Source organism: Limanda limanda, chromosome 21 (assembly GCF_963576545.1).
Source record: "Limanda limanda chromosome 21, fLimLim1.1, whole genome shotgun sequence".
Taxonomy (NCBI): Eukaryota; Metazoa; Chordata; class Actinopteri; order Pleuronectiformes; family Pleuronectidae; genus Limanda; species Limanda limanda.
Window position 1 is genome coordinate 2,502,466 of NC_083656.1, and position 25,928 is coordinate 2,528,393.

General features: G+C 45.0%; 1 protein-coding gene across 5 annotated transcripts in view; it reads right to left on the reverse strand.

The window, feature by feature from the left end:
* Nucleotides 1-685: 685 nt before the first annotated feature.
* Nucleotides 686-25,928, reverse strand: part of kansl1a (KAT8 regulatory NSL complex subunit 1a) — a 31,747-nt gene continuing 6,504 nt past the window's right edge. For 2 of the 5 annotated variants that reach the window (XM_061094813.1, XM_061094812.1), the window contains 14 exons: nucleotides 22,736-24,200; nucleotides 11,447-11,588; nucleotides 11,171-11,254; nucleotides 10,191-10,306; nucleotides 9,635-9,776; nucleotides 8,471-8,636; nucleotides 6,921-7,077; nucleotides 6,196-6,413; nucleotides 5,049-5,203; nucleotides 3,886-4,010; nucleotides 3,621-3,678; nucleotides 2,946-3,058; nucleotides 2,603-2,855; nucleotides 686-2,475 (listed from right to left, as the gene is read on the reverse strand). In XM_061094813.1, the coding sequence (XP_060950796.1) occupies nucleotides 2,272-2,475; nucleotides 2,603-2,855; nucleotides 2,946-3,058; nucleotides 3,621-3,678; nucleotides 3,886-4,010; nucleotides 5,049-5,203; nucleotides 6,196-6,413; nucleotides 6,921-7,077; nucleotides 8,471-8,636; nucleotides 9,635-9,776; nucleotides 10,191-10,306; nucleotides 11,171-11,254; nucleotides 11,447-11,588; nucleotides 22,736-24,132 (3,330 nt within the window). In that variant the 5' untranslated portion in view covers nucleotides 24,133-24,200 and the 3' untranslated portion in view covers nucleotides 686-2,271. The remainder of the gene's footprint in view (nucleotides 2,476-2,602; nucleotides 2,856-2,945; nucleotides 3,059-3,620; nucleotides 3,679-3,885; nucleotides 4,011-5,048; nucleotides 5,204-6,195; nucleotides 6,414-6,920; nucleotides 7,078-8,470; nucleotides 8,637-9,634; nucleotides 9,777-10,190; nucleotides 10,307-11,170; nucleotides 11,255-11,446; nucleotides 11,589-22,735; nucleotides 24,201-25,928) is intronic. The other 3 variants (XM_061094816.1, XM_061094815.1, XM_061094814.1) reach the window with 3 other exon arrangements.

Below are 25,928 nucleotides of genomic sequence, written 5' to 3' on the forward strand. Positions count from 1 at the left end.
CTGTTTATATTTATGCTTCTGGATCTGGACGAATAAGCCGACAAAAAAAAAAGAAGTGACAAAGTGTGTGTGTGAGGTGATGAACTTCACACTCAGGTTGTGATCAAGTCCCACAATTTGCTCCCCACTGCTGTGTGTGTAACATGTTGCTGACATAGATATAAAACTGTCTTTTATCTCTATGGTTGCAAAGACGCTTCTTTAATTTAAAAAAAAAGGAACAGACACATGAGATTTTAAGCTTATCTGCATGCTACAGTAAATTCACGGTTCCTTTCTATCATGGATCGACCACATTGGACTGAGTGCAGGGCAGACGCGAGGAGTCGAGCACCGAGCGCCTCCTCCTCCTGCAGCGAGAGAAGCTCGTCACCTCGTTCGGTTTCATTCTGACGCTGTACAGTTGTGGAAATGTGATTGTTCTCGTTACTGTGCATTTGATCAATAACTGGTTTATGATGATTCTTGTTGCTGTATATGTGTATTTGAAAATAAATGCTATGAAGTCACCGTCGTCGTGAGCGAGTGCAACACGAGCCCCCGAAAATCACACTCTGTCGGCCATCTTGAATTTGTGTCTCATTTGAAAGCTGGTGAAGCAGAGCGTTGATGGAGCGGCGCCCGGCGGAGGAAGTGATCAGAGGCGGTTTTCGTCTCTGAAGGATTTGAGACCAGGACAAACTGCTCCAAGTTAAACATAAATGTTTTAATGGTACTATTTACAAAAAAGAAAAAACAATTCTGCTTTTTGATTAGGTTAACTGCTGCAACAATCGAACAGGTACATCGACATCTTGCTTAACTACAAAAGAAAACAAACAAAACAGTGATTGAATGGCTGTGGCATAAAAAGAGGTGTAAAATGAAACAACCATAGATTTTTTTTTTTTGCATAGCAATAAGGGAGGGAGGGGGAGGACAAGGGGGGCGGGGGCGGGGTTTAAAGGAGAAGAAAAATCCAACAGAGAATTTGGATCTGATCAATCGATGATGAAACTATTCAACAGCAGAAAGTATTTTTCCCTTAAATTGAAGAACCTGAGCTCGGGGGGGGCGTTTAGCGAAGAGCTGCTACATGTGAAATGTTCGCAGGACGACAAACTGAACCAGGAGAGAGAAATCAAAGGTGGGGGGGAGGGGGCGTTTTATTTTAGGTCTTTATTTTGCCACGTTTTTGGACTTGTGTAATACAGCAATGACCGAGAAGCTAAATCAACAGATGGTGTGAATCCTCCGCTGCGATTGGTTCCCGTCTTTCTCCCGTTAGGTGGAAATCCGACTGTGCTCTTGTGATAAGACTAAACGTTAGCATGTTTTCCCAGCATGCAGCAGCGCTCTCTGTAAGGGCAAGTGCTCAAACGAAAAGAAAACAACAAAAACAAAACGGCCCGGTTCCGAGCGCCGCCGCCGCCCTCGTTCACACCCGACACATCAGAGAGCCTGCTGGCGAGGGGGGCGGGGCCAGGAGGCAGCTGGACACTCTCTACAGAGACCTCACAAAAGGAATGATTTTTTTAAAATTTATTTTTTACTTCTTCAAAATAAAACACAGAATGTGTCGTTACGCTGGAACAGACAGAAACAAATACAAATAAAATCAAGTCAGGAATGGAAACGAACAAACCGACGAACAGAGAAAGCAACAGAAACGAGACTTGGCAGTTTGGAGAAGTGCTCTGGTGATTTCAGGCGACCTCTAGTGGGAGAAGAAGGGACCACATCTCAAATGTACCTGTTTATTTGGATGAGGAGGGCGGGGAGGAGAATCGGAGGGGGGGGGGGTATTTTTTCTTGTATTGTTATTTGTCACTCCACTAAAAATGTACATGGGAATTACAAGCAAACTAGTCAATAGAAAACACCCTTTGGCCATATTTTGAGGAGTCCGCTACATAGTGCGCTACGAGTGTACACGCCACATATGAAACACCACTAAGCCCCCATGTACATTGTTTAGCCTACTACAGAAATCATTTTTATTAACGTGTTTGTTTTATACTTTTTTACCTTTTTTTTATTTTTTACATTTAATCCTTTTTTTCCTGTGACAAAAACAAGTGTAGGGAAAAGGCTTCTATCTCCATAATGTTCACTAAAAACTGTGAAAGTATTAGACTGATGTTTGAATATCAAACAACAGGAACCCATTAATATCTTACTCTGCGTTGAGGTTCTGCTTGTTAATGCCAGAGAGGAGCTGAGGGCGGGTGAGGGGAGGGGCTGTGGTGGTGGAGGGAGGGAGGGGCCGGGCGACCTCAGCCTGTCAGTCATTCATCGGTGGGCGGAGCCCTTGAGTTTGGGGCCGCCCTCGTCGTCGCAAGGCTGATCCATGTCGTCCGAGTCCAGACGTCCGTAGGCTGTTGCTCGGCAACCTGAGATGGTTCTGATCCTGGGCCTGAAGTCGCTCTCCGGCTCCGGCTCCAGCTCCGGGTCCTCTGGCATCGGGAAGCAGCGGCGCTCCCACGGCGGCACCGTCTGGAAACGCCACGAGACGTCGAACACGTTAAACATGACATCATCACAAGTTCGGTGTTCATCAAACGTGTCCAAACACAAGATTCTAACGGAAACAGTTCTACACAACTTGGAACGCAGGACGTACCCGTTCTTCGAAGGTGAAGTCCGGCGTGGAGCAGCGCGTGTCCTCGCTGGACAGCAGGCGGTGGGAGTCCCGGGAGCAGGGGGTGTGGGGGTTGGAGGTGTTGTCCGGGCTCGGCGGGCTCATGGGCGACGGCACGTGGCTGTAGTCGTGGAGCATCGGGCAGTGGCCCGGGTCAGGTGACTCCGGGTGGGGGGTGGGAGGGTTCGTGCCGCACAGCAGCGGCGTGGTCCGCCCATCGACTGACTTGTACGACCTGAGGGACGAGGAACAGAAGGTTAAGGTTTCTGGGTTTTCTCTTTAGAAACGGGTTCATCGTCTCGGCATCGGGTGGTCAGGTGCCGACCTGCTGCCTCGCCTCTTAGCCGGAGCCAACGCCATCCAGGTCCAGCGAGTCCGCTCCTGGTCTTCGTGCGGCTGGTGGAGTCCGATGAAAGCTGCGTCCGTCAGGTCCTCAACCTGCCGAGAGAAAACTCCGTCAGCACCTCCACACTGAGCTCAGAGCACATGAATACTGAAATCATTTATTTATCAATATGAATTTATTTATATCATGATCTGGACAAGCAGCAAATTCTGATTCACCAAATATAAAATGATAATTTTAGGGTTTTGATAAAATCTAATGCTGCTACAAAGAGTTAGACAAAATATCTTTGACCATTTAGTAATGTATTTATACTTTTCATATTCCTTCAAGTGAGTATTTTTTGGAAAGATATGCTTTGTCTTTTATAACAGTCACTTTAAAGCATCAGATTTTGGATCTGAAAGGTTTGACTTCATGAAAGAAAATCCATTTAGATTAATTTAGACTAAAGTAATTTAGAAAATCTGCTTTTATTCTTCTGAAGGATTTTCAAACTGCAGTTTACAAACCACACCACCAGGTGTCGCTGTTCATTCACTCCCCTGGCACATGTTGTTGATTAATACATGAGGAAGCAGCTCATTCTGCATCGTAACGATCAAACACTCCCACACAGTTTACACCCAACTGATGGAAAGATGAAACACAGACCTCTCGCTCGTCCTCCTCATCCGTGATTGGCTGGGAGAAGATGTCCACGCTTCGCCACCTACACCAGAAGAAGAAGAAGAAGAACAGTGAGGACACGGCAGCGACAGCAGGATTTACAGAGGAGGAGGAAATCAAGAGACTGAAAACAGACACCAGGGGGCAGACGAGCTGCTGGGAGGGTTTCTCTTCTTCTGCGTGAGAGCGAACAGAACAAACATCCTGCTGGTCACAGCTGCCGCTCCGAGGGGGAGGAGTCTGTGTTTACCTGGGCGTGAGAATCTCTTTGTACTGCAGCTTCTCCACTCGGGTGGTGGCGGCCACAGACATGGGGATCACGATGTTGTTGATGTCGAAGGAGCTCTCACCCCGCCTCCTCTTGATCGGCTGCTGCTGGGGGGGGGGGGAAGGATTATTACATACATACTAAACTATATATATATATATCATATATAAGAGTCACAACCAACACGTGTCATAAAACCACGGATCAACACAGGAGCCGGGACCTCGTCCGCGCCTTCAGGAGCAAACAAACACGAGTGACTCAGATCTGAGGAATGTAGCTTCTCGGTGGATGAAGTCCAAACAGGAGAAGATGTGTCTTATTTAAACTGTTTTCATCTGTCAATGAGTTCGTGTCACAATATGAAGGTTTGCATGTGTAAAAGTTAAAGTCACACGACTCAACTTCAAAACACACGTGTGAACAATAAGGCTTCTCGACAGATCCACTAGCTCCTCCCCCTGAGGGTCTCCCAGCATCTACAGCTATAAACCAGCTCAATTTATAGATTCTACCCGATTAACTCTCAAATATGAAACAGCTTAATTCATCAGCACGTCCGGGCTTTGACCACGAGAGCTCGTTGCTCTCCAGCGACTCGTCACCACACGTGCATTTCCCCACGTTCATAAACTAACCAGCAGCCGGGTTCGACTCTTCAACTTCACCAGAAACATCCAAACGACGCAGCGCACAAAGGAACTAATGAGATAATAATTCTGCTGAGGTCCGGATAGGCAGAGGCATTTTTTGTGAAACAGTCTATTTAAGGTCTTATTTGTAAAATTGAATTAGTGAGTTCGTTCTTTTTGGGCCAGTCATCGTGCAGCTACTCCTGGAGACTGAAATGTGAGATGAGTAATCCTGGTTTTCATGCTGCTCTCTGTCGTGAGACGCCATCAGGAGGATGATTTTAGTTTATGATATTATATTAATGTCTATGTCACTACAGCTCTCGTCAGTGTCTGATGTTTTCAACCATACTGTAAAACTCAGGGTTTTGAGCCAAAGCGTCAAAGAAACAGAACTTTTCATCTTAATCATAGTTTGATAACAAGGTGCTGACACTTCCTGTCATCCAGGTGTCAGTCCTGTCATCACTCGGCTGCAGCTGTACTACGACATGAAGCCCAGTGTTTCCTTACAGGTGTGCTCGAGACGCCCTGGCTGCTGGCGCCCAGCGGCGTGGAGTTCTCTGAAGACGTGGACAGCTGGCGTGTCAGGGGGCTGTGGAGGGACGAGTGCATGTTGGCCAGAGTCGGGCAGCTGCTGCTTGAGTCCAAGAAGAGTTTCGGGGAGGCTGCAGGAGACGGAGAAGATTTAGATTCGAGTGTAGATTCAGGGAGAAACATTTACTCATCTGTGACGTCTGATCTGAATCCATCTGAGGCAGACGGGTCGGGATTCTCATTTGTCATACCAGGGAACCTTCAGTTCCACATTAAACAGATGTCATGATTAGGGTTGCAAAGGGGCGGAAAGTTTCCGGTAAATTTCCGGAAACTTTCCATGGGAAGTTTAGCTTGGGAATTTTGAAAAAAAAAAATACATATGCAAATTAAACGCTGAGCAATAAAAACATTCAAAACTCTACTTTAAAGATGTATGGAATGCAGCACACACTGCACATTCTTCCATCACATGCACAGATAACTCCCAGCATGCTTCACTCTACAGCAGGGCTACTGAGGCCTGCTGTAGAGTGAAGGACTAGTCAGGTAAGTTTCCATGATATTACTGGAGAAAATATATTAGCATGCTGATTGAGGATTGTTCATCTGTTCATCTAGACTATTTCCATTCATTTATCCATCAATTGTAAAATATTTTTACAGACGATTCCAATTGTTTGGCTAACTATTTATATCTCTGGCATTGCATTAGTGTTTTTTTACAAACTTTTTTCTCATCTTATTCTACAGAACAATGCCACGTGCACTCTCATGTGTGGAGACATTTCACCCCATCCAATGTAGAAGGAAAGGCTGTGTACATTTGCAAATACTGTGCAAAGACCTATGTTAAGAATGACACAACGATGCAGAAGCATATAGTCAAGTGCCCAAAGTTTCCTCAGGGCTCAAATCAGCCTATGACAAAACTAAATGTTTATATTTATGTCTGTATATGACAAGGTAAATACAGTTAGTATAAATTACCCACAACATTTCCAGTTTATTCCCGTTAATTCCCATGGAAAGTTTCAAACTTTGAATATTCCCGGAATTTTGCAACCCTAGTCATGATAGATTCTTCTGTGTTGGAACTGGGCTTCTTTCGTTAAACACTCACTGTCGGTTCGATCCAGCGAGGGCTCTCTTAACCTCTTGCGGCTGTAGTTCTTGTCGTAGGGCCCCAGCGGGTGTGAGATGGCCTGCAGCCGCTCCGTCTTGCACACGGCTTGGCCCTCGAGCCGCGCCGTGTTCAGCGCCGAGCCGCTGCCGCCCACGCCGCCGTCCAGCGTCCTCGGCTTCTCAGCACGGTTCTTATAATGCCCCATTCCTGCAACGCCAGCAGCCACACACACATCTTCATGTTAGACGAGGAGTATTCACGGAGGTTTTAAACTCAAAAACATTTCTAAATGAAATCTCTGAGGTGTCTGCAAAACAAAGCGTTCGTCACATTAAAAGCACTGATTGTTAAAATGATGTTTCACCACTAAAATGAAAACAATAAAGTCTCCTGAGGACACAAAGCGTTGCCACTGGTGAAGCATGTGGCTGCAGCAGCTTTGTCCCCGAGCGTTTCAAACAGTTCTACAAATAAAAACCACTGGAATCTAATAAACAGTTAAACTGTGACTGTGAAAAGAAAGAGAACAAATTTTAGAAAGATACGATTTCTCCGTTCTAATGGAGTCACACTTTGTCTTCATTCACAAGCCTCATTTCTTATTTATATATATATGTAACGGAAACAGTTGAGGTATCTGTGATGGAATCTGCTTTGTTAGGAAGTGAATGAGACACTTCAGCGATATCAGTGGAATCAGTCCCCGGTGGTCTTGGTACTTACTGACTGCCATGAGTGAGTTGGTGAACTTGTGCTTCTCTTTGGACGAGGAGAGCTTGTGTTTGAGGGAGAGCTTCTTCAGGGGTTTGCTCCTCTCCAGGGACTTGGTCTGCCACTGGCTCTTCATCACCTGCTGCAGACGGAGGCCTATACAAACATCTGAGGGAGGAAAGAACACCGTCAACAAGACTGGACACACCGACGCTACATCAGCACAAATGTTTGTTTTAAAACTACATCGACCTCTGTCTTGGTGTAATATCGGCTGATTTGTAAGTATTTTCTGAAGATCACGACGGGCTAATGAATCTCAGGGTTTTCCAGCGCTCAGTTCCCCCCCCCCCCCCGAGAGCAAAGTCGCCTGAATGACTATTTCCTGGACTTGTACAAAACATGTCACGTATTCACCCGGTTCAATCCAACAGGAAACAAGCTGGTTTCAACCGTTTCCCTTTCAATTGTCTTATAAGAAGCTCCTGACATAAACATTAACGTTGCTCGTGTTATTTACCACATTTCTGTGCATTTCAATCCATCTCAGTTCCTCACGTTGAGTTGTGACTCAGAACCCTAACATCTGAAAGTCTGATCACAATACCAGCGCTTGTTAGGTGCACACACACTGGGCGACAGCGGTGGCTCGTCGTGACCACAACACAACTGCAGGTTATTCCTTCTGCCATGTTGGAACTACACGTCACCAATCTGAGCTGTTTGCTGCGCCTGCACCAACCATATCACCACGGTTACCACAGTAAAGAGATTGAAATGGTACAGCTAACCGTGAAACCAGTAACAGTTTCCTCTTTAACCACTGGTAGTCATGTTGTGACTGATAAGAATCTAATAAGGAAGGGGATGGTTCCAAACGTCTCTGTTATTGCACAACCAGACTTCAACATAGTCCCGGAGCGACGCGACGTTTCCAAACTTCTTTAATTCAGCCACTCCAAGTCTCTGGAGTAGTGTGTGTGTGTGTGTGTGTGTGTGTGGGGAGTGGTGTGTCATAAAACTAAATGATGGTAAAGTGCATCTATCCTGAATCAGGAGGTTTCATCCGGATGCAGTTTGTAGTGTTTTATCTTCTGTCAGTAGTTCAACATGAAATAACTATGACGTGCACAATTTAAAAATCAGCCAAAGGCAAAGTGAGATGTGGTTTTACGTCAAACACTCGAACGTCTGGAGGTTGTGAAATAAACCTCGTCTCAATTATCAGTCTTGAGACACGAATGTTCTGGCTTTTGGTCAAACTCCTGAATAATCACAAAGAAATGTCGGCCTGTGTTATAACTGAAAATACAAAAGAACATATTCCCAAAACTCCAGGAAAACAAACAAGGAGGTTGTTATCACTGTTGTGTACACGAGCCTCGCTCTGAATTAACACACAATCCCCCTGACAAACAGAAAAGACTGAACATGTTCTCTGAGAACTTCCTGGAGAGGATTGTCTCCGCGGCCGCTCCCTCTCCGTCTTCCCTTCTGGAAGCGACGGAGGAAACGACTCCGTAAACTGAGCAAGACTGTGAGCGAGGAGCCCGGCACTGACCGTCAGGAAAGGAGAGGATGGGGTGGACGCCAAGATCCAGCCTTGACAGGCGCTCCAGGGTGGGCAGCTCATACTGAGGGTCTTCTCTGGGGGTGGGCCAGCCACCACACATCACACAGCTGGAGTTAACGCGGCAGTTACACTGGATGCAGCTGCTTCTCGGGGCCTGCGGGGGCAGCAGAGACGGGTTATAGACCATATCAGACCCAGCTGTCAATATTCACCCGTGTACTATTAAGTACAATGAAGAATATTTCTAGTAGTTCATGTATCACAGGGGTTAGTTGCCCTAGAAACCATTTCCCTGGCGCTGGATTATTCACACATGGATCCAATACTCTGTTGTTTAGCAGGATTACACTGAAACCACTGAGGGGAAAACCTGGAAGCATGTTGGGACGTGGGCCAAGAAAAATCTGTAGATCCAGGAATTATCTTTACTGGCTTTTCTTTATCACTGCGTTATTCTGTGTGACGCTGTTTACAAACAAACATACAAACCAAGACACACGCGGACGGGGATGAGGACTGAACTTCCCCAGGGGACAAATTACACAGACAAAAATATCACAAGTCTCAGTTTTGTCCCCAGACTATAAATTAACAGTTGTTCCTGCTGTAACTGTTTTTTTTTTTTTGTGTTACTACTGCTCCGTGTTAACGTGGCAGAGAGAATCAGATGTTATTTCTACACATGGCTTAAGGCTTTAGTGTTCTAAGGTCTGACATTAGCACTCAATAAAACTTGAAAGTCACAGAACTCCGCTGAAACCAGCTCATGTTTCTATTTTCTTCTCCTAAAACTTGTGAGTCGTCACAAGGGCGATAACTCGTCCTTGTTGTGTGACTGTGTGTGTGTGTGGGGGGGGGGGGGGGTGTCCTACTTTTTCAGAAATAAGTCAGACATCTCTTGTTTATTCAGCTATGAGGCAACAACTGAAGGAACTAATCAGCGAGTGAAGCCTGGAAACAACGTGGTCCAAGAACAGTCCACTTCTTAAAAGTGCAACTAAGCATTCAACGGGTTCTCAATTTCACAATTAAACGTTTAAAAAAGAACAACGACCTCTCAGTTTGTTAAAGGTTAAATCCCTGTGTGATGGAACACTGATGATTCTGCGACACAGAAGAGTATTAGAAGGCTCACGAGCCTCTGAAGCTCACCTTGCCGTTGAGGTTGGGCACAGCGTTGGGCTGGATGAGCCGCCGCCGCCGACAGCTGACGAGTGGGCGTGTCCGTGCAGCCACACACGTGCTGTCATAGGCTGACGGCTGCTGGTGCTTGTTGTCCGCACTCTCCGACATCCTGACAACCGACAAGAGAAAATAAGATCAACAAAACAGATCCGTGAATCCTGAAAATAAACATTGGTGAATATTTGACCAGAACATCGAGTTTGGCATTATTAGTTATTGATAAATAGAGTTGCAACAGAAACCTTCTTTCGATATTAATACATTGAGATAATTTTCTTGTTCAATCAATTAGTTATTTTGCCCTAAATACAATTTATATAAATCTCAACTTAAACTCAGCTACAGATGTATAAAGGTCAAAAAAGAAAGTCTCAGTCTCTTACTTTCTCTTTCCTTATCATTTCCTGCAGCTCCGTAGAGTTAAGTTTATTTCATTTTATTCTTAAGTACATAGAGGTTTGTGTCTCCATCATCCCCCTGTGGGAACGTGAAATGAGGTGATCATCAGTGTCAGCCGTCGTACCTGCTGAGGACGCCGTTGACCGGCTGTCCGTTCTGACCTTTCCACGGGCCGCCCTCTGCGTGGGAGATGTGGGCGGCGCCTGTGTGCTCCAGCCGTTCTGAACCAGCGTCCTGCATCTACAGATAAGAAGAAGCCAGTGAGACTACACCTCGAGTCAACTGGCGCAGGAGCACAGGCCGAGCAGCAGCAGGATATTTAAGGAAACTCCAGAACAGACAAAGTGAATGGAGGCAGAGCTGCGGCCGTGAATTATTCAGGTGAGGTTTGTGTCCTCGACACACCCGGAGCCTGGAAACCTCTTCTGCAGAGTCATCACAGTGCAGAGCTCCGAGCTTCACAAGGTTTTACACAAATAAGCACAACTTCACCATGTTAGTTATCTAAAGACTCGCCCTCACAATTTGGAGATCGCATTTCACTTCATCCACATTTCTATCCACATGTCTCTATAGATTCATTCAGCTAAAGCACATCCTGCTTCGGCTAAAACACTAAATCATCTTGTATTAAAAACTGAATCTGTGTCTCCTCAGCACATCGTAATCCACAGGTAATCCAGCAGGATCAGAGTCCACACCTGCAGCTGTTCTGCAGCGAGAGAGACTCCCTGTTAGGAATCATCTGAATACGAATGTTTATTCCTCTTAAGCCGTTTGTATGATTCATTGAGAACTGAGGGACACATGAAAAGAAACCTTTTGACATTTCATTTCCATCCGACGCTTTGATTCACAAGAACAAACGAGTTGAAGGTTTTGCTGAGGATCACGAGCCTGAATGAATAAAGTGAGCAGGACAACGAACAGATTACATTTACTTGGGAATATCTCCACTTGATAACTATTTCCTTACCTTTAACTTAATATGTCTCCACATCTTAAGGGTCTAAATAAGTTGGTTTGTATTTTCAGCTTCAAAAGACAGAATATGACCAGTTGTACATGATAATAAATCCCTGTGTCAACCTTCAGTTTGCTCACCTGACTGCTGACAGGTTCTGCTTTCACTTCGATCCCACCGGCCGGCACCGCGCTCGGGGAAACGCCGCCCAGCTCTACTAAGCCCTGAGGAGTCCAGACCTGAGCGTTAGACTTCACATCGAATAAACCAAACGTGTGTGAGAGACGATAAAGAGAAGAGAACGTCACAGCAGCTTCATCATCATCAGGGAAACAATTTAAAACCTAAAATCCAGTATTTAACAGAAACACAACCAGATCCTCACGAAAGCAACCGACTCAAACATGGCGACTGACCTTGCTGGCGCGGATCTGTCTGTAGATGTCGGTCTGCTGGCGGATGCGGTACTCCAGGTCCGAGATGTGGGCCTGGAGCCAGTTCCAGTGGCTGATGATGGCAGCTCTCTCCACCGTGTAGCGGCTCTCGGCTCGCTTCCATCTACGGGTCAAAGAGGGTGTGAGAGTGAGATTCTGGATGACAAGGTGCAATGAAACGCCTGGAGATTTAAATATACCACAGAGCTTTAAATATCAGTCAGTCATCAGCAAAACTACCAAACTACATAATATGTGAGGTGAAATGCAGTTTTCAGCCTCTGAAATATGAAGATATATTGATATTAATCGTATTTTTGCTGTTGGACATTTTAAAAGACAAAATAAACAGCAGTAGTGAAACAGTCACAGTCGACACAAAATCAAATTTCCCTCAAACACACGTATAAGTCGGTTGTGAGTAGTGCTCAGTCCACAGTGGTGAATGTCTGGTCTGTCATGAATCCTCTATTTAAATAAAATGCACTGAAAGAATCAAATGAAAGGCTCGGATCATTTAGAGCAGATCATCTACTGAGCCTGGGAGCATTTCCTCCCTCAGACTGCAGAGGTCAGTGAATCAGCGTTATCCGAAGCTCCCAGCAAAGGCAACTGCAGGCGCCCCATAAAAGCTCCTTCGTCGAAAACACCCAGAGTGACGGGGGTCTTCATCACAAGTGAGGTTGAGAAATAAAAAAAGGGGGCTTTCTATTTCACGGGCTGTATTCCACGTCAGGCAGGGTACGCCAGCTGGGAGCAGAGAACTCCATTTTACCAGTATGACACACAGATTGGGCATTTCAAAGGCAGACATGAGAGGAAAATGTCTGCTCCTGCACCGCGCCGCAGCCGCCACAGAGGGCGCTGTTTGGTCAAAATACGGGCTGCAGTGACCGCGGGTGAACAATGAAAGTAATGACTCAGATGGCAGACAAAGATAGACCTTGCACTCGGAGTCTTTTCTCCTCCTCCCCACACCCGTCTCTGTTTTCAATTTTTCAAAGCTCCACCAGGATGGAGGAAGTTGACGGAGGCTGGTGCTCGGAGGGAGGGAGGGAGGGAGGGAAGAAGGACGAGGGAAGAGGGGAGTAAGAGAGGGACGACCAGCACTGGGAAGCTCTGGCAGCCTGGAGAGGAACAGACGGCCTCTGAAAGCAATCTCCAGGCCACAGGGTGGTGGAGGGGGGTGGGGCTGGGTCAGGAAACGGTGCAGCAGACACAGAGATAACCAATAATCCAACCAGGAATCCTGTCTTATTGTGGAGCTCGGTTACGGTTGCTGTGATGCAGACATCAGCCTCCAATCAGTGCAATGGGAGGATGTCATGACTCCTTCTTCTTCTCCGCCCGTTTCTCTGCATCACAGCATCAAGGACACTGCTGCAGAAACAGCTGCAGCGTTCCCGGGTAATAACATTTCATTTTGCTGTTGTTCCGACTCAATCCTGTTACAGTCACACAAACACACACACACACAGTTTGTTCACTGTGTGGTGAGCGTTCACGCAGACTGCAACACTCCTGCACACGCCCAGAGCTGGTGCATCAGATCAATGCTCTGGCAGTTCATTTGCATCCGAGTCCCTGCGGAGAGTCTTCTCAAAACAAGGCTGGTGGCAGGAAGTGTGTCCCACCGTGGAGTGCACAGATTACTGAGGGACGTGACTCACCGAGCTGTGGACAAACTACAGATCTACGACCAGAGGACGGACCAGGTGACACGTCCCACAGGGGGAAGTGGAGCGTGATCCAGGAGATTGATATGTTTCATGTCAGGGACGACAGATAACATATTAGAACCTGACCAGCGTGGATATCAATATTGTGGAGTAAAACATTTCTATTACTGATATAACGGCTGTAATATATATATATATACACAGTGTTTCTAATTAACTATATAGACTGTGGTGGCCAACCAGACTCTAAATGTGTCCGACCAGTTTGATAATGAACCAGACAATGTTTTACACTTCTCATAATCACATAAGAGATTGATAACTTTGTGTTTTACTCTGTTGTGTAGCTCTGATCAGTTCACGATGGCTCATTCTATCGTTATGAAGTTGTTAGCGTCCACGCAGACACTCGCACCTCCTTGTTGTCATGGGAGAATCCCCCTTTGTGTAGCCGTCACTTGGAATCTGTTGCGTGTCACAGTGACCTTCATGCACCAGCACCCCCCCCCCCTCTACCAACAACTAATTCCGTATATACATTTTAAAAAAGGTACAATGATTCTGAGAGGTCATAATCAGACCCACACGGCAAAGAAAATGCAACTGAAGCTTGATATTTTACAGTTTTAAGCCAAATACTTGGAACTTAATCCTGGAAAATAATCATTTTATGTGAATATAAACATTAACGCATCTTTTCTGCATAGTTTACTCTGAGAATAAAACTTTGCATATCAGCAAACATAAATGCAAACTCTGTTATATCTGAATAATGCTCATAAAGGCCAACTGATGAATCGGTCCGGCTCTAGAAGCAGGACAGCGTCTCTGTATCGTCCTTAGAACAAAGAAAGAAAGACGGCGTCTGAAAAGGTCAAACAAAGGAGACACGGAGACCTGAGCATGAAATAAAGATCTCACATCTTTGGGTTTTATCATTAATGACCGAGTCTGACGAGTTGGATGAATTAAACTACACAAACTCAGCAGTTGAAGAGTCTGATTCCCACAAGAAGGAAACTGATAGTTGTTCATAATGAGGAGGGATGTGGACGACTCAAAACAGACGTTGGAATAAACACAAACACACCGAGGCCATTACAAGTCCAATGACCTTAATCGTCACAGAGGAGGAGGAGGAGGAGGAGGGGTCAGTCAGCAGCATTGAGAAACCCCCCCCGACTCCAGGATCTCTGCTCTCCCCCCCGAACCAGGACATTCACCTCCCCCTCTCCTCCCACACACAAAGCACCAACGGCGATCACTACAGCCGCCCTGTTTTCTGGCCGTCAGCACATTCTCCATTGTGGCTCTTCTCCTGATGCGCCGCATGGTATGTTGCACGGTGCTCCCCCCCCCCCACCCCCCCACATACCACACCGACCCTCGCAGAGCCAACCCGACGGCTCAGACGCCGACAGGCATCTGAGCCGGGCGCTCGCCGCTGAGTCAGGCGATACGTCCACACCTGATATCTGCTACAACATGACCATGATCACAGGTCACGTGACGGGTAGAGAACCTATATTTGCATGTGGGTCGTGTTTCATGCTCGGCTGTTTGTGCAGCAAGTGAAGAAAACATAAAATCATCATTAATATCCATGAACCCGGTGCGTCTTTAATCAACGGTTTCATCAGATTTGTTTTAATTCTCATTTAACTGTCTCCTCCTCCTCCTGCTGCTGTGTGTTTGTTTGTGACAGAGAGGGGGGGGGTACTTCCTTTCTGGCAGGTGGAACCAGATTACCTTTCCATTTGTCTGGCGCTTGTTAGAATCACTGTAATTACGCTGTACACTTCACAACATGTTACGCTACACACATTAATCTGCTGTGACTTTTTTTGTTCATTGTTCCATCGCTCGGTACAACGAGCACCTGAGTGCACACGAGATATAATATACAACATACGACATAACGGAATATGTTTTATCGCTCACCCTCCACGACATGGAACCTGGCAGCAGCAGTATGTGCTCAGGGGGTTTAGAAGCATCGGATTTATCATAATATACAATTTACACATAAACCGGATATTCCAAATCTGATCTTGGTATCCTGCAATGACGATCAAGCATTCATAAACCTTAATCAATATAAAACATTTGACATGTGTCTCTCTGAGGTTTCTACATATTTTTACCTGTTAAAAGGGTTTTTAGTAGTTTGTCCTGACTCTTGTTGAGGGTTAAGGACAGAGGATGTCTCACCATGTTAAAGCCCTATGAGACGAATTGTTATTTGTGAATGTGGGCTATACAAATAAAATTTGATTGATTGATTGATTGATGATTGAATAGGTTTAATGTCGAATTGTAAATCAGTTATAATTGTAAGAAACAAATATACAGCTGCTCGTCTCTGGAGGTGAAAATATAATGTGCTCAGTTGTTTTTCTCTGACACTTTTATGCACAAAAATATAAACACACGAGTTCTAGTTGGAACTTCAGATTTGGGTTCCTTGTTTCTGCAGGGTTTGTTTGCAGATAAGCCACAACTATAACTATAACCGGATTTTAAAAACACCATATTTTGCCGAGATTACACATTAAGAGGGTGTTGTTGGTCTCTACACCTGACATGTTAGCTCTCAAATCCTTCCAGCCACAATGGTTCAACACTGCACCTTCCAAACTATCTTTACACACATTAAAAAACTACATTTAATGAGGGCATTAAAGTTATGATTCAAGCTTCATCATCTAAATGCAGAAATATAAGGCATTTATATACAGATCTAATAAAATAGGACATGTACTACTCATACAATTTTGCTATCACATTAACATGAGTAAATACTCTTATAGTGGGAAAACATACTTGAACAAAACATACAACACAGCCATGTTGTTTAGGTGATAAAAAATACTATCCTGTATTAAACCCATGTTCATATTCAACAAAGAACAGCCAGAGGAACGTTACCAGAGGTAAATCAATACAAACCCCACCACTCATCATTCATGCTCAATAACAAGAAGGGAAAAATCAAAGCATCAACTGTCATTTCAATATTTTTCCTCCCTCGAGTCTGCGATTTTACCATCAACATCTGAGAATTATCCACATACGAGTGAAATGCTGTGAAGGCTGAGGGCTTTACTCCTTCAAGCCAGTGTAGTTGGCTGGAACTTCACAGGACAGCCGTTTAAAAAACATCTGTAACCGGAAGAAACTGCTCAGGAGCCGGGATCGAGCCCGAGCCGACAGGGTGTGGGGCAGGAAAAACCAGAGAGGGCAAACTCAGCCGGAGAGCTGCAGCAGTCATTACATAAAAGAGGGGGGTTACATAACGCCTGTGGGTTCGTGTTGAGGAACTTGGGCCGAGCTAAACACATCCAGATGTGTCAAACAGGACAGAACCTATACACACACTCACACATATACACAGACAGAGCAATGAGGAGGGGAAAACACATCTAAGCTGCTCAGACTGCAGAGTAATGCTGAGCCAGAAGCATGAAAGGAACGCTGTTGTCTCAGCCAACCTAGTTCCCCTGGTTCACGAGCAGCAGGCAGGCATGTTAACTGTCCTGTTGCATAAAGACCATACATGCAACATGTACTCGTGTGCTATCTGGAGTTATGTCACCCTGCAGACACAACGCCAGACAACCTGGACACACTGTGTCGCGAGTCGGGACGACAACATTCTCAGACATTTTCAGCCTCGGTTTTTGTCTGGGAGCCATTATGTAAGATCCGAGATTTCCCGATGAGCATTATTGTTGCCTGAGAAACGGTGCCCACTCTCTTCTCACCACGGAACAACCCGTGCTCTATGCAACAGACTGCCCGTGAACGTCCAGCTCCCGTGCATCTGCTGTTTCCAAGCCATGTAGATTCACGTTGTGTTTCTCTGGAGGCAGCAGTTCCCACACCTTGGTCGAGGCCGGCCTGGACGTCACATTCACAGACAGGCACACAAAGGCCCTGCAGCATAAGCATAGCAACAGATGTTGGCTTGGACCCCAATCCTCTAAGATACGGGAAACCACGTCTACTCTATAGACAGGGATGACAGGATTAGCTGCAAGCGAAGCGCTGCATCCAAACAAGCGGCTCAGATCGGTGGTTTTCCACATGGCTGTCGATGCAGCTGACGTTGAATAATTGAGGTGCTGCCGCCTGAAGAAGACATCACATTGTCTGTAGTGTTTACTGGTGAGTCGCTGTAAAGCCATTAATTGCTAACTGAGACAAACTGTCAGTTGTGATAATGTGACATTATGGTTATTTGCACATACATTCACACACACAAAACACACACACAGGATTTATACAGGTACCAACAAGATCTTTTAAACCATATTGAATAAAAGTCAAGATCTACGTCTAGTACGACGGATATGAAAGAACATCCGAGTCCCAGAATTACTTACACTGCACTACAATAGAGAATAAGGTGAAGTGGTAGTTATAGAATAAACCCTGAAACGCCACGTTATTCCACAAACTACAGAGACAGCAGGAATCCCGTCTTTCCCACAGACAAGCAGAGTGTATATATATATATTAATTCTAACCAATCTTTGGACTCTAATGGTCTTATGTGTAGATTTATGGCATTAAACATTCTCTTATAAACAAAAGTCCTTTTAAGATGCGACTGAAATCAGCGTTAACAACATTAAGACCTACCTCAACACATTTAGGACCTAGCGCGTAACAGTTTAACGTATTGTTGACTTTCTACCTCCTTCTATTAACTTAGAAGCCTGCACACACCCTAACATGCTGTAGGTGTTTTCCTCTGAGCTGAAAACCAGTTCTCAACTTGTTGAAGGACGGATGAGTCTGCACTGTGCATCCGACGGCTCCATAAGAAGCATTACGGATGTAGTTATGTATTTGTAACACTGTGTTGTGTACAGAGAGTGTTTAGACATCTGCAAACAAACCTATCAGAGGGAGCTTTTGTAACAGTGAAAGAAAAGCTCCAAAACGTGCTTTTAAAAGAACCTAATTTGCTCCACGTTGGTTTATATATATATTCTTGAATTTGGTAGTTTCACTGTTTATCCAGCTTCCAGCTCATTCTTATAAAACGTGATTGGACTGGCTGTTAAAGTGATCTCAGGTCTGGGATATTTTTATGGGTGGAAAATGACACTGAGCAAATTGTCTGCAAGGAAGGTGCAACATGCTACAACAGATTTTATAAAAACTGATTAATATGTGGTTCTTCGGGTGATCTATTTTAAAATTAATTCTAATCTAACGGACACGTTTATATGGTGTTATAGACGAGGAACATTAAGGGTCAGCGATATGTACAGCAGGAATCCAAAATCATCATTAAGTACCTCAGCAATTAATTTAACCACACATCATTTACTAACAGATGCACGATGAAATTCGAATTTTACTCTGAAAATAAAACAGTTGATGAACATGCTGAAGTCAAAGGACGAACGTTAGCTTCACCTTTGTCCATAAACTCATGGAAATCTATGTTTAAACCTTGCAGCGAGGTTTGTACGAAGCTGCAGTTGCTTTGTGAAATGTATATAATGGTTGAAGGATTGAAAGTTCTCAGGGTAAAGTATCATGTTTGCTATAACAAAGAAACTTCCGTGCAGACAGAGGCAGATTTGTTGGAAAACCAGGAGATTTAAAATGTTGGACAAAGCTTGTGAGGCAGCAGTAACCGATGAGCGGCTGAGGAATCAAGTTTCCATTGTATTGAGCGGCCCAACCCTGCTGTGAAATCAGAATATTACGTCAGTGTCTTTCCGATGCCTTCTGTAAACTAGGCACTGCAGCATGAAGAATTGTGATTGGTCTACTTCACCTCAGCAACCAACCAGAGCCGTTTGATTCTCATCAGAACGTAAATATAACGAGACAATGTGAACAATGACCGTGTGTAGAACGGGTTAAATATCACAGGGAACTATAAATAAATCCTCTATTCAGAGACACCTTGATGACCTTCGATTAATGCAACATTTAACCTCATTTTCCATAGTCTGACATTGTAAGTTTAGACGTGATTATCTGGTGTTCATTTAAAACATCACAATATAAACCCTTCATCTCAGCCACAATCATAATGACAAACATATCAATGTGCTTTTAACATCACCATGATATTTAATAACTATTGCTAATGTCATGAGACTCATAACCTTAATGCAAGTGACCATCTGACAAATCTCAGTAACCACTACTAATACATACTTGATATTCGCCATAGAATTTTAAGTGTATTATATATAACTGTAGAAAGTACCTACAACTTTCAAAAGGGTTTTATTCACAAAGCTCCTCTAGATCTTTCCCTTTCATTTTGATTATACTATTCATCTTAATATAATAAAGAGCAGGGATGCACTTTTCATGCAATAGCATCGACCACTGACATCAACTGATTCCATAATATATTGTATATTAAAATCAAATGTTACGTTATTCAAATAGTCACAATTAGGTTATCGAAAGGTTTGTTTGCAGCTTCAGAGAAGACGGACGCTCTTCTCTAAGAACTGAGTGGACACGAGATCCTGATTCTTCACTGATGTGAAGTTAGATTAAAGTTCACACTTCCTGTAAACCTGCTCATTACAGCACGACTGGATTATTAAATGTAAACAGAGTCAGAAGTTACTGAAAACAGAGTTATCGAAGGTGCCACCAGTCGTCTCGTGTAGCAGTCTAATGTTAGCCCTGTTGTGAAACACTTAGCTCGCCTCAGCTGGAGATACAATCACTTCTGAGGCCTTGGTGTCCAGTTCGAATGTTAATATAAAAATCTAAAAATACTGACATAATATACACTTGTCCTTCCTCCACCCACAGCCATTGTTGCTGCTTTATTTGAGATTTATTTTCAGCAAGTAAACACATCTCCAACTGTTAGCTCCGCACAGAAAGGGCTGCTTATACATTTTATCATCAGGGGCGTCAATGTGTTGGTGGCCAGCTCAGACTTTCCTGTTTCAGCTGCTGCGTTGAGCCAAATCTAGCACTAGTTAACAGACTAATGTTGAGATACTGAATAAGTCACGGTGCCTCATAGTATTGAGATTAGGGTTGCAAAGGGGCGGAAAGTTTCCGGAAACTTTCCATGGGAAGTTTAGCTCGGGAATTTTGAAAAAAAAAAAAAAAAAACTAGGCAAAATTAAACGCTGAGCAATAAAAACATTATTCAAAACTCTATTTTAAAGATGTATGGAATCCAGCACATGCTGCATGTTGAGTTTCAACCCTCCACTGTGCATTCTTCCATCACATGCACAGATAATTCCCAGCATCCTTCACTCTACAGCAGGGCTACTGAGGCCTGCTGTAGAGTGAAGGACTAGTCAGGTACGTTTCCATGATATTACTGGGGAAAATATATTAGCATGCTGATTGAGGATTGTTCATCTGTTCATCTAGCCTATTTCCATTCATTTATCCATAATTTGTAAAATATGTTTACAGACGATTCCAATTGTTTGGCTAACTATTTATATCTCTGGCATTGCATTAGTGTTTTTTTACAAAACATTTTCTCATCTTATTCTACAGAACAATGCCACGTGCACTCTCTCATGTGTGGAGACATTTCACCTCATCCAATGTAGAAGGAAAGGCTGTGTACATTTGCAAATACTGTGCAAAGACCTATGTTAAGAATGACACAACGATGCAGAAGCATATAGTCAAGTGCCCAAAGTTTCCTCAGGGCTCAAATCAGCCTATGACACAACAAAATGTTTATATTTATGTCTGTATATGACAAGGTAAATACAGTTAGTATAAATTACCCACAACATTTCCAGTTTATTCCCGTTAATTCCAGTTAATTCCCATGGAAAGTTTCCAACTTTGAAACTTTTGCAACCCTAATTGAGATTAACTCAAACATAAACGGCGGTCTGAATAGACCATGTGACAGTGAGTGACAGACGCTGGTGATGTCAGTCGCTTCCTGAACACACAGTTTAGGGAGGAGTGCATGGAATGGTGTGTATGATTTATTTTCCATCCTTCCAGAATGTGAAGACAGCCTCACTCGTCAAGGTGTTTGCATCACACAAGGACAGAGAACAAAACAATAATGTCATCCCTGATCATAATGTCTAAGGGCCTCTATAAATATTGGATTACTAAATTATGGAAAATATGTTTTGACATAACTTTGATGTGAAGATTTACACGTTTGTGAATATATAACAGGGAAGAGTCACACAAGGGAATTCAAAAGCATCATAAAAATGACTAACTGCGTACTTCAAGCTGTGGTGCAGTATAATGACCAGCTGCCAGGGCCGATTGTTGTTTCTATAAGGAGTAATATTTCCTTTCTGGGATAACAAACTTCCTTCTTTACTTCCTGCATTATGTATTCACGTCTATATCTTAACATTCTACACAACAGCTGGGCTGCAACTGAACACAAAGCACTAAACCGTTTATTGTATTGTTACCTATTTGTCAAGGCAGACAATATTCAGGTTTTTACAAAAGATCTGAAATAATAAGCAAAATGGAAATTTACAGATAAAAATAATCTGTTTTCATAAACTACTCATGATGTAATTATCCTCCTTCACTCTCAGGACACACACACACGAAGCCCACTGTCCCTTCTTCTTGATCACGATACTACTGTAATGTTTTCTTGATATGAACAAGTAGGATTACATAACAAGCATATGTTCTATTTAAGAATCCTATATGCAACACACACCGGCTTCCTGTTGAGTTATGAAGATATTTAGGTCAAAGGTCTAAAGTCAACACAGTAAAAGACAATAAAAACCTGTGTTCGCTTCCTTGTTAATAATCTACCCGATCCTACACAGGTCAGTAATTCCATTAACGCTGCTGACCCAGCTGCTGGATTTTTCCCCCTCCTTCCCAACACTAATGACACAGAAACGTGTACTCTGATGTGAACTTCCCATGGAATACATTTGCTGAAATGAACCCGACATCACACCAGGAAGCACGTGAAAACATAAAAACCCACATCTTCTGCAAAAACCACCACCACTCCCCTAACTCTTGTTTCTTCTCGGTTTCAGTTCAAATCAAAAACATTCTCCAGCTCTGTGGGCGCTCACTCGTTTGCTCTGCAGATAAACAGAACGTTCAGTTTCAGGGCTCAGGTTCTCAGGAGGAGGAAGCGCCGTGTGACGAGATATCGCTCTTTACTTTCTGTCCATTGCAGCCCGAGTGTTCTCCACACGGTGATACCGCCCACGCAACTTCACAAACGCTATCTCTTCCACCTCCCTGGAGTTTGACCCATCCACTACCGAGGCAGTTATAATTGTCATTAGCACCTGCTGGGCCAAAGGAGCACATCCCAGGGCCTGGAAACACAGGGACTTTCACCGGGCAGTTGAAGAACTGCAGGCACCATGGAAATGCGAGAGTAGTGCGAGTCACCCGAGTGTGAGGTAACAGGTCAATAGAGACGGTTATTAATAAATCCTATTGGAGAGATTTAATACGAAACTTTTTTCATATAAATCTGAATGTTGTTCTGCTTTCAACATTCAGCTTGAGCTGTGAACTCTTCAGTGCTGCACAGTCACGTCTGTACAGATATAATTTACGTGTGATGTGTAAGTGGGTTAGGAGTAGTACTCACATTTTGACGTGACGCTGATCAATGTCCACTCGGGCCAGCTCCTCCTCCTCCAGGTCAGAGTCCCCTCCAGAGCTACTTTCTGTCACATCGGAGTCAAAGGCGCTTTCTGCTGAATGCAGGTTGGCCGACCCACTCAGGTACAGCCTCTCCAGCTCCAAGGGCATGGAGCCGCCCTTCAGGAAGCGGCTGAGTCCGTCTCTGTTGTTGGAGGAAGAGTGGCGTCCAGTCCTCCACGTGGCTGTAGGGGTCGCCGTCTCCGACTTGCGGTTCCCGGCCAGCAGCCGGTTGAGAGCCGAGTCCAAGAAGCCGCCGAGCTGCTGTTGGATATGCCGCTCCACCTGCTTGGCCTGTACCACCTGGAGACGTTTGCGCAGACGCCTGAGCCGGCTCTCAATCTCAGCTTGGCGGCTGTTGTTGAGAAGCGTGCGCTCCCGAACGTGAGCGTCAAGGCTGTCCGAGGAAGAACTACAGGGGAGAGGAGGCTGCGGAGCAGGTGTGCAGGACGGGGATCCCTGCAGGCTGCTACCTGGCTTCTCCCTATCTGAGCCCTGCGGCTGACTGGTGGACGTGTGTGAATCAGCCTCCTCTAAATTCACCTGTTCATTGGGGTCGGGGTTGTCGTGAGTAAAGGGGGGAAGTGCACGAGACTGAAGCACTGAGGGTTCGAAGTGTTTTCCATCTGTATTTTGAGGAACCCCAGAGGAATGCTTCTGTTTGAGGGTTCCTTTCACCGGGATGTGCCCTGATAAGGTCTCCGAGTCCAAGGGCAGGTTCTGGGACTGAGAGTCTGTGGTGGCAGTGGGTTTGTCACCATTCACTGCCATGACGCAGCCAGGCCCGGACATAGTGGCCAGCTTCTTGGCCAGGCCGTTGACAGGTGCCATGGGCTGGCCACCTCCGTTCGTGCTGCCGCTCATGAGGGTTTTGAGCTGGCTGCCAGAGAGTTCAATCGCCTGCCTCTTCCTCAGCAGGAAGTCTCCTCCGCCGTTCAGCAGGGACGTGGGCAGTATTCTGTGGCTTTTCAACACAGACTGTTTGATGAGGACCCCTTGCAGCTTGATCGTCTCCTTAGTGGAAGGGACAGGTGTCACATCAGAGCATCGATAGGAAGCCACCAGAGGCTGGAGTTTGCCCAGGGCCGAGGCCTGGGCCACGGAGTCTGCCTGGGGCTGCTGCTGCTGCTGCTGCTCCTGGTCCACGCCGCAGAAGTCAAGAGGACACTCTTCGGGGGAGGCCTTGCACTTAGCCGGGCCGCTGCTGTGGATGAGGATGTTGCTGGCGTTGCCGTTGTTCTCTGCACTGGCCGGTGAGAGACTTGAGGATGGGGCAGCCAGTTTGAAGCGGATGTGGTGAGCTTCGGCTGGGGCGTCGGTGAGAGCGGGCGCCATCGCAGCCATGCAGTGCAGAGGGACGGGCACCTCGGCCTGCTCCACACCACCCGCTTACTGCCCCACCTGAGGACAGCCTGGACCGGACAAGGACACACCGGAGCAGAGGGGAGACAAGAATTGAAAAAGTTAAAAACATTGGTTTCATAAACTCAGACACTTTAAGTATACGTGACATTTTTACTGCATCAAATTCTGGTCTTTGTTGCTCTGGGAGGATTTAAGGTAAAGATATTACCCAATCAACAATTTACAGGTAACAATTACAATCTGGAACAGGGATGAGGCCAAAAACAACATTCTTAATAAACATATACACAAAATAAATACTAATTGAATTCAGAAGGCAGCCGCTCTGCATATGTAAACTTGATATACTGAAAAACTGTTCAAAGGCTGAAGGACTAAGACATTGTAACCCACAAGAAAACATCTACGTTTGCCCGTATTAAATATCATATCCTGAGTGCAAAGTCAAACGAAGGCAGGTATTTCCTATATGTAATAGAAGATACGGGTGAAATACTTGCAATACAGGTTCTGTAAGCCTTAAGAGTGCGTGGAAAATTACTAACCACCACCCAATGAAAGTAACATTTCTCAAACGTTCTGCACCAAATAAAATCATTGGAAATGCTTTAATTCCACTGATTAATAACAAGTCCAACCCACTGACTCCAACACAAACCGAGTGAAGGTCCACAACTGATCCGGTTAAAGGTCTAATCAAATGAGCGGGTGACTCATTGACATTTTGCTGACCTGCTGGCTGAGTGTTGCTAAAAATGATCCAATAGAAAAGGAACAAGGAGAAACCTTCAGGTGAATGAAATGGCCATTTTAGCTCCTGCAGAAATCTGGTTCACTGTGATCACAATGATGCATTCACCCACACAAGGCCTCTCTGGAGATTTAAACAAATACCAAACATATCTAATGATTCGCACCGACCTTGGGATCGGAAAACAAAACCCAGAGACATGCGAGTAACAGCAGACATCTGAGCAGAAAGGCCATGCTAATGAATAATTCCCACTACACCCATGTGTGTGTGTGTGTGTGAACAAGCCCTCATTGTCATTCCCTAACAAGGCTCTTCTTCAATGAATAAGCTTTGGAATTCATTTCTGACGAGGGGAGAAACAGGAAAAGCCAAATGCAGACAGCCGAACCCCGGTGCCCTACATGTGCCCTGGTGAACCAGTGCAGCCGGGGCTCCTCCACACAGTAAGTCGGTGGATTTAGGCCTCAGCATTAGTCCAAAGCACATGATGTCATCCTGCCTGGGTTCCTGAGTGGATTCCTGCTCAACGTACACATCATCTCCTATTCCCCCCCAAATATCATCCTCCAGATAAATGCATGAAGGGAACAACGTGCTCAGGGTGAAGCATGATTTCCATCGTCACGTTATTCAGATTGATCTGCTGCTGCATATTTTACGTGTATTCAACTTTTCTTCAAATGACTGGGGAGATAAAAAGGGATCTGCATCCCCGCGTCTCGTCTGCAGGCTCACATGAATGGAGGCTCAGTATTTCACCGCAGTTTCCAGTCAGCGCGCACTACGCCATGTTGGTATTTCAGAGGAAGATTATGCAATGCGATTTAATATAACTGCAAAAAACGCCCGTTCCGCTGCAAAACACAGCAAATGTGGATGAGAGGAAACGAGCCAATAGCGTAGGAATAGTTCGTAATCACGAAGGGAATCGGGATAAATAACCCGCCTGTGGGCAGAGATGCGACAAAACCGTCCACATCGAATGTGTTCCAGGCATAACGCAATCCCCAAAATGTCTTCG